Raw genomic sequence first — 9,117 nt, 5'->3', positions numbered from 1 at the left:
ATTACACTAAGACCTTTGTGTAGGATTCCACCACGTTCGCGAGTATAGGAAGTTACTGATTGGCATACACCGCCAAATTATAATGCATCATCCTCATGCCTCCGCTTCAATCGGCATGTTCATCACCCGCCCACCGGATCCAATTAAGAATTGGTAAAGCCCGCCTGTCCAAAACGCTGTGGATGTGTCAGATACACCCCCGTCCGTGCCTGCACCCCCAATTGGAGACACTGGCAACCATGCTCATCCCGTCACCACTACACCCTGATCCTGAGATCCACTGCCATAACCCGGGACCAGCTGTGCATGCTGCACCCCTTCCAGGGTTTCGCCCACCAAACAAGAGCATCCATCTCATCACCCCGCCATGTAGCTGGTAGTCCATGCCTTCGCTGGGGTAGGCGCCTGGGTACCGGAAGATAATGCTGGGGTGGGTCTGGAGGAGATTAAGGTGCACGGGCGGTGGAGGTCTGATGCGGTGCTGGTCTACATCCGCCGGTCCGTTGCTGTGAGGCGGACAGTGGTGGAGTGAATGTGACGCGACTGGGTGAGGGGGGATGTTTCGCTGGGTTAGGCGTGGGGCCAAAGTAACCCAAGCGAGGCCGTCGGCTGCCTGCTGGTTACCAATTCGGAAGAGCACGGTAGCCCGGAAGGGCCGCACGAAGTAGCATGCGGGCTCTGGCAGGCAGGCTGGGCGTTTCTTATCCCCAACCATATGTCCACGTCCCCGGTGCCTTGTTCATATTAGTTGTACTGTAACGGACGCGTTTTGGGTTTCTCGTCCCGGTTCTTGGGCTGGCTAGCTGCTCAGCCTGGATTCAAAATCTTATTTTAGGTGTAGCCGAAAATGTGGTTTGAAGAGGGGCGTCAGAGCGGCGTCGTACGGTGCAGTTAGTTGGTTGTTGTTTTGAACTGCTATTTGATCGGTGGTGTTTAGTCTTGTCGAATTATCTTCCGGGCGATCTCGGACTCGGCTGCTAGTTGATACGAGCTCTCTTTACCAGGACAGCGGCTAGGTGCCGCTGTTATTGTCCGTTGGTCAGCGGTGTGAATTTGATGACGGTTTCGCCCACCAAACAAGAGCATCCATCTCATCACCCCGCCATGTAGCTGGTAGTCCATGCCTCCGCCAGTCATGAAAGGGTTACATGGATATTGACCTATGCCGTACACACCAGCGGCCGTGAATACACTGCTGGCCCCACCATCCGCCTTGTATTCATCTCCGTATTCCACTGCCTGTAGATGACGTAGCTGTCCCAGGCCATGCATGTCACTGCTCATGAAACCCCCATGGCCACCTTAGTAGCTACCCGACTGGTCCCCACAGTATCCCCTCCCGTACAAGCCCCATCTGGGGCCCACACTGCTGCACTGCACCGCCAGGCCGGTCGTCGCTGCTGCCACTGTCACAGCGGTGACGGGCACCACCACCATCGCAACACAACAAATAGGATGCCATAGCATATGTCGTGGGGCCACCGTCAGGGGAAGGGTAGACATTGAAGATGGAGACCAAGGTGAAGCGGGTTGGTTATGAGGGCGGGTTTCAGGGTATCACAGGGGCCCCCCCGCAACCTAGGCGCCACATTCGGTCAAATGTCATCATGGCCGCAGTCCGGGGATGGCAAAACGAGGGGGGAAAGGGGGAAAACGCGGCGGGGCGGAATGGTTAGGAGGGCGTGATTCAGGGCATGACGGGGCCCCCCTGCAACCTAGGCGACGCATTCATTCTAACATCATCATGGCCGCAGTCGGGGGATGGCAAAACAAAAGGGGGAAGGGGAAAACGTTGCGTGGCGGGGCGGGAATTGGAACAGTACAGAGGTGCCACCCACGTTCTTGTGGGTCTGGGTTCAATTCCCAGGTGTCCCATACTGACCCATGATACATACACACATTTGTACGTGAGCACATGATCACACGGATGGTGGGGCATACACATTCACTCGCAAAGAATGGAGGGAGGGAAGACCAAGGGAGTGCAGGGGACAGCAGGGGTGAAGGCACAGGATGGCAGAAGGGAGGGCAGATGGTAGGGGAAGGGAGGATGTTGGGAGGGAGCGTTGAGGGAAGTGGGGGGGATGATGGAGGAAGGGTGGAGGAAGAGTGGGAAATGGTATTGTGGAGGGATTATTGAGGGAGGGTGGAGGGAGGGTTGGAGGGAGGGAGGGTGAAATGATGGAAGGATGGAGATGGAGCGCCATGTCTCCCTTAGCTCACACCCCGAAGGAAAAAACAGCCACACGGATCTATGGGGCCAGAGGCCTCAGTGTTATTAGCATATGCATCATTCGCACCCACACGAATCCCCCAGGGTCCCTGTCGTATTGAAGTCATTCAGCTGGTGGCTCCCCCATTCGTTTGACTGGACATTCATAGGAGAGTCATCACACACACAACCAGCAGAGGCGCACAAACGTGTGGCATGCCAAAACAGCCATCAAACCTCTAAGTTATTTAACTTTTGGAGAGACACCCCCAGACTCCCGGATGGGCAGTGGCAGGTGTTGTGTCGTGTGCGGTTTTTTTAATTGTTTGGATGTTGTGCACAACACATGGGTGAGGTGGGGTGGCCCATCCATCTCCGCCGGTCACCCGAGAGCCCCTGGTTTGCCCCGCACCAACAGCATGCCTCCCGGGTTCCATGACCGGCAGTCTGAAAGCCATCCAGCCGCTGTGCGCCTATGACCGACAGCCCAGCGCCTATGATCTATCTGCAAAATGTATCGACCCTAGGCAAACCGTTTTGGGGCTCCTGGAGGCCCATAAAGCGCAGCCGGGGCAACATGCGCTCCCTTTAAGTCGACCACGCAATGCCTTGCCTACCCTATATTACAAAACAATCCTATGCTTTTCGGTGCTTTTGGATGGGTACAAAGCGAGAAGTCCTGTCTTCATCATCGGCCATGTCCAAGTCGGAGGTGCCCGCGCGTTAAGCTGTTTGCTATACTAGTTAAAGCAATAACTTTGATTTAGGTATGAAGTCTCTGTAGCCCGTTCGTTTGGCTTTATGAAAATGTGTGACCTCTGTCCGGCAGTCGCAGTTACCATCTACCAAAGTATGTGCTCTTTGCGAAGAATTTAAGCTACCAAGACAAGCAATAATTAACTCAATTGGTGTTCCTGGCCTCGCCGTAATTCGTTAGCCAACTTCCACTCCGGGGCATAGGCACTCCAGGTGGGCTTAGGTCTTGGCCTGCAGAACCCATCCACATTCACAAAATGCCTAAGTCGTGCAAATGCGGCAACCTTTTCTGTAATAAATTACACCTTCAAATCCATGAACGGTTTGCCTCATTGGTACAGGTCGCTTGCAATCACGCCGTACTCATCTTCATACATCAGTCCAGAATGAGTACATCCTGCTTACATTCGTCATTCATATAGGCAATATTGTGATATCATTACGATCATCGATGGACCTTGAGGAAGAGCGTGCTACATGCATAGCCAGAAACGAAGCTAAGTTAGCAGAGCTTGGTCTTTTGCATTCACCTCCCCAGTCCAACAAAATTACAAGCACTGCAGCTGGATTGAAATCCCGCCGACTTCGTAGAAGGATCGACCAAGCAGTGCAGCCGGCGGTCGATCTTGTCCGCCCTACATTACAGCAAAGTAGGAGAGAGGTCACAGCCATTACAGGATCTGATACCACTGAAGAGTCCGAGGAATACTGTGAATTGGAAACAGCACATGAGCGCATGGTAAAGCTGTGACCTTTTGCGCCGCCTATTATCCTGATGAACTTGCTTGCTTTACTTGTCAAGCACGAATCCCTCATTCTTTGCTACCCATTCCTTTCGCATTATCGAAGGAGGCTATTCAGAACGTTCCTGAACCTAGTCCAGGTGACCTTCCTGGCCTTCAAGGCATTCCAGTGGAAGTTCGGGATATGGCTGCAAAAATAGGCTTTGAAATCGGCTGTAGGCCGTTCCAGCTGTTCTACACAGCATATGACAAATGGAAGTCGGATTTCAAGCCGGCTTTTAACAGTCCAGGATCAGCCAAGGCTACCATGGACATTCAGCACCCTCTACGATATGGGCTTCAGGGAGAGAGACCTTCTTGACCAGCAGCAGGTCAACAGGGTGAGCCTCAAAACGGTAAGCATAGAAACCTGTTGCTTTTCTGTGAAAATACAGACTAAACGTGATGTTGTTACAAACCCTAAACATAACCATTCCAGTCACTTGTTGAGGATGTTTTGTGTATCTGCTGCGTTTTATATGTTAAATTCTCCTTACTGAGAGGTACAACACTGCACTGCTTAATGAATCTACAGTTCAAGGAGAGTGTCAAGCCCAAGATGGTACACGTGGTGCCACCAAATCAATGGGCTTGAGGCAGCCTTTGAGGCGGTTGCCAACCCAAACCCCCGGAAGAGGAAGAACAGCTGGGATAGCCAAGAAGGAGATGGGGACGACTTCAACTCAGCATCCAAGATCTACTTGGAAGTGGTAAGTTTGGGGCAGGGTTGAATTATTCATCTTTGAAAGACTGTCACTCAATACTCATGGGTGCTCATGCTTGACTACAGACTGAAAAGGAGATTGAGGACTTCATGGTTACACTGGGTGGGCGAGACAGAACCATGGCTGGCTTCCACTTGGACTCAGAAGCAACCGACCAGGACATACACGCACGTGTCTGGAAGTCCCTGGTTGAGAGATGGAACAACCGCAAGAAGTGGATTGGAAATCTACAGCAGCAGGCCAATGTGGAGGGTGAGTACTAAGAGTACTTTGGAAACAGTATTACAATTGTTTTTGGGGGGATTCAATATCCTGCTACTGTGTATGCTGCAAATTCATTCTAGCCCTTATGTGTAAATGCAGAGATAAGAGGAGAGACTTAGTAATAGTTTGGGGTTATTGGGTTTTCAACTTGCTTGTATTGAAACCTCAAATATGCATACCATGAAAGATACATGCCTGCATACATCATACCTGCAGCTGAAGACTTTACTAACCATGACATATGTGCATCCCTTGCCAGCAGATGCTTTGAGATTCAACTCCTTTGGAGCTGACGAAGAGGAGTTTGAGAAGTACCAGTCTTCACAGTCGCACCTGGAATACTTGCAGGGCCTCTAAACAATGAAGATGACAAGTTTGTCTTCATTGTCGAGGGCAAGGACAGTCCTGTGCTCTGTGTGGCATACATTGCAGCTGCAATGCAGTGCAACCATGAACTGCTTGAAATTAATGCTTGAAATGCTTGAAATTAATGTCTTTGCCTGCTGGATTATGCATTTTATGCTACTGCTAATAACATAATAATTATGTTTCTTTTCATACATGTCCACAACGTTGAATAAGCACTGGTCGGTTCCTCCATATTCACCATGCATGCAATGCACAGGAAAACAAGGTGTCTGTTTTCATTCTGCACAGGGCGAACAACAGCAAGAAGACCTCCATGGTATTGCCCAGTGGTACCATTAAGGTTGGCAAGGAGCTCAAGAAGCACACAGTTGTAGAGCTTCCAGTGCAGAGCCTACTTGGCAGATTCAACAAGCAGCAGGTCAAGGAGTGGGCTTTCTCCCATGGCTGCACAAATGTTCTATGGAATGACTACATGGTCCAGTACAAGGGCAAGCTGGCATTGGTTGCTTAGAGAGGTTACTTGATGAGCAGGGATACGGAGCAAGTGGGCAGCTGCAGTCTAGGGCTATGTGGTTCAGTGGTGTGCAGTAGGTGTTCACTAGGAAAAAAGGGAGCAGTGCAGTAGTAGTGTGGAACAGGTCACAGGTGAAGGTTGATGAAGAACATGTGTGTATAATTGCATGCCAAGACAAGGTACTGCTGTTGCTGTGATGATTTTGGTAGCAGCCTCCAGACTTGTAAAGAATAGAGACGATAGATGCCTGTACAGGCCAGCTGGCTGTGCACTATACTGCACAACTCCACATGATGAGCAAGTGAGGTGACCAGGGCGACCCAGACTGTTGTGTGTAATACATACATATGTATATAATTCCTGACGAATGTGGTTTTGTGCCTACCCATGCAGTACAAGCTTCTATCCCCAATGATGGCAAATAGATGCTGATGGCATGAATAATGAAGTCAGACAGCTTTCCAAAAAAAAGAGAATGTGTGATTTAACAGTGGACAGGGATCATGTAAAAGCTCATAACATTTACAGTGTCTGAACCTCAAAACAGCAATTAAAATCCTTAAACAGCAGTTCAGCAAATTATCTAATGGCAACAGCCAGTAACATGATGGAACTTCCTTTTAGCATGTCCCTGCTCGTAACAGCTTTCAAGGCCTGTTAGCAACTACAGCCCTTGGCACCGCTTAACAGCTTAAGTGAATTGAACAATTGCTAACAATTAGCTTCCCCAAACCCTAACAGCCGTCAAAAATTCTTTCTCAGCATCTGGGTGACCCAACCAGAATGTAACATCCTGTCAACAATATCCTGTTGTGGCAGAAAGCGCTCTGTTACAGGTCCTTACAGCTGCTAACAGTCCCTAGAATCAGACAACTGTTAACAGTGTGGGCTCCAGGTATATGTCAGTCACAGGGCCAAACAGGACAAGACAGCCTCTAACCCAGTGTCTAACTGGCTGTTATGCCACGTTGACAACTATCGTCAGCAGCTGATAATGAGCCCGGCTGACAGCCCCGCCTAAGAAGTTAGACGCTGTTAGACCCCCTATGAGTTGGTAGGGAGGTTTGGATCTGTACATCATCCTCATCACTGCCAGGTTAGCCAGGAGCAGCTCCTTCCATAGGGCTATTTTCAGCAGGTTCTGCACTGCCTCCCAGGCAGCATATTGGGCCATGAAGTGCAGAATGTCCATCGGGCTGTCCTCAACATCTGGTCTCCTAAAACCACTGCCATCCTCGCCTGTATGTGCAGAAGGCAGCAAAAAGCAATGAGCTCATGAAGCCCACAGCATGTGCGACCCCATCTGTGGCCCTCCAACATGTGCGACCCCATCTGTGTGACCCAGGGGTGACACAGAAAGTGCCAGGACAGGCAAGTTGTGTGTCAGGACATTCAGGAGTACAAGTGGACCATACATGAAGCTATGGATGGGGCTGGTGCATGTGTGGGTCAACAGCCTGTATGTGCAGCACGCAATGGGCAACATGACCCTGTCATCACCTTCACTGCCGTGGACTGGCTACCCTGGACATCCCAGTTGCAATCACCTGGTAGGTTTTCGTCACCGAGGTCTCCAGCAGCCTCATCATGCACAGGTTCGTCTGCATGGTCGGCAAAAAAAGCAGATGGCCCAGGCTGGTCAGCAAGGCCAGAAGCACAGTGTGCCACATAGCCCTCATCTGCAGAGTCCAAGTTTTGTGCTGGGCTGCCAAGGTCGTCGTTAGTGGGGTCCGCCATCTGGGTCTCCCCAAGTGCATATGCCGCATGGGTGGCAAGTATGGTACACAACCATACAGGTAAGTTATCCACATCCGATGTGTGCAGTCGCAAGTAGTTAGTCCCACAATGTTATCTCCTTACCAAGTCACAAGTTACTTGTAACTTGTTACAAGTTACAAGTAACTTAGGGTTTCTTGATTCTCCTTACCGGTGCCAGCTGATAATGACTTGCCTGTGGTCCAGATGATGTCAGCCTTCACACATCGCCAGCAGTGTGCATGACACCTTGAACTGCTGCAGCAAATCATACACTGTTATATCTTACTAAACCACAACTGGATGGTGGCGTCGGAAGACACCGATTTGGAAGAGTTTCGCCCGCTTAAATAGCGGAGGATGCGGCCATCCCATGAATCGTACAGCCAGTTCCGAAAAGGCGCGGTCCAGTCCTGTGCTACGACCCTGTAGCTGTGCTACGACCCCCGCCCATACATCTGCAAGTATGGACTTCCGCCTGAGGCGGCGTTTACTTGTAGGCATCCATGACAGCGTCCCGCTCGCCGTCTGACCCAGAGGTCGGAGCCATAAAGATCTGACAGAAAAGCGGCAAAATAGGCAGTTGGAATTCAGTTAGTTCCAGCGAATTTGTCCAGCAACCGTGCCAAGCGAGAAAGGAAAAATTAGACAGAAAAATGTATCAGTTTGGGACCAGATTTAAGAAGCGGAATACAACATACACGAAACGATGTTAAGATCACAAATGCTCTTGAATAAGGGCGACACAAGCTTGTGACGCACGTGGATGTGTACTGGGTACGTAGCTGGGTGACGCACGTGGCTGGGAGATGGTTACAGGCAGGATACGTACCCGCACATTCATCACCAGCATTTGCGCCAGAATAATCCCGCACACAACGAGAGTGCCGCGTGCGCAGGTGAATCAACGCGTCACGTCTTCGGTACACTTGAACTCTGCACCTGTTGCACGCCGACACAACACGCCTATGAAGAGTAAAGCCTGGAATCTCGGAAGAGGCCATGTTGGGACCTCCGAGATGATCATTGAGGTGCCCTAAGGACATGATTGCAGTCCCCGCCTCTGCCAATGGCGTTTGTTTGCAAGAGGTTCGCTGTACCAAACTGAGAGATGCTCATATATGCCCGCGGCCGTTTCGCTAGGTATCATGTGCAATATATCTGATACTGATCTTTGACGGCGGATTACAAGCTCTAGTGAGCTCGCGCGGTTAAGATGAACACGGCGGCTCACAAGGCCTAGGCGCCTCGATCTGGCAAAGAAGGCAAAGGATGATTCTGAGTAAAATCAAATAGCCCGTGATGCAAGTAAGCAGGGTTCATAAATACTGGTCCTATTACTGCCGGTGATGTATTGGGTCTGCACAACTCGGCCACAACCTATTTGAAGCCTCGATCTCGCAAAGCAGCAAAGAAGACCCTGGTAATCTTAAATAGGCCGTTCAGCAAGTTAGCCGAGTTCGTGGATTCTGGTCCTATTATTGCCGGTAAAGTATTCGGTATGCACAAGGCCTCAGCGGACAAAATCGTGTTCTTACGTTTGCGATCTTCACGAGACACTTCATTGACGCTGCTGCTATGGGCGCCATTGTTGTCGTACATTTGAGGATTTCCATCCTCAAATGTACGACAACTTCAAGCAAAATGCACCCTGCAGCTTTTGAAACTTGATGCTGACAATTGCAAATGTGACATGCATGTGCATACGTAGTCGTGTCCTACTGTGCTGTCTAACGTGAA

At 50.4% G+C, this 9,117-nt stretch overlaps 2 protein-coding genes across 2 annotated transcripts; one reads left to right on the top strand and one right to left on the bottom strand.

Annotated features, from left to right (window-relative positions):
* Positions 1-3,384: 3,384 nt before the first annotated feature.
* Positions 3,385-6,144, top strand: VOLCADRAFT_108192 (uncharacterized protein). The gene is made up of 5 exons (XM_002958533.1): positions 3,385-3,707; positions 3,818-4,106; positions 4,286-4,460; positions 4,541-4,727; positions 5,002-6,144. The coding sequence occupies exons 1-2, from the start codon at positions 3,420-3,422 to the stop codon at positions 4,070-4,072; spliced, it is 543 nt and encodes a 180-aa protein (XP_002958579.1). The 5' UTR covers positions 3,385-3,419; the 3' UTR covers positions 4,073-4,106; positions 4,286-4,460; positions 4,541-4,727; positions 5,002-6,144.
* A 436-nt stretch (positions 6,145-6,580) lies between these two features.
* On the bottom strand, positions 6,581-8,423 carry VOLCADRAFT_99861 (uncharacterized protein; the record flags this gene model as incomplete). Its single annotated transcript, XM_002958526.1, has 5 exons — positions 6,581-6,861; positions 6,909-6,954; positions 7,123-7,223; positions 7,550-7,573; positions 8,210-8,423. 5 exons carry the CDS (start codon positions 8,421-8,423, stop codon positions 6,581-6,583), a joined length of 666 nt encoding a protein of 221 aa, XP_002958572.1.
* Between the last annotated feature and the right edge of the window lie 694 nt (positions 8,424-9,117).

This window comes from Volvox carteri, assembly GCF_000143455.1.
Source record: "Volvox carteri f. nagariensis unplaced genomic scaffold VOLCAscaffold_97, whole genome shotgun sequence".
Classification (NCBI taxonomy): Eukaryota; Viridiplantae; Chlorophyta; class Chlorophyceae; order Chlamydomonadales; family Volvocaceae; genus Volvox; species Volvox carteri.
Note: the sequence above shows the minus strand (reverse complement) of the source record. Positions and strands in the feature narration are given on the sequence as shown.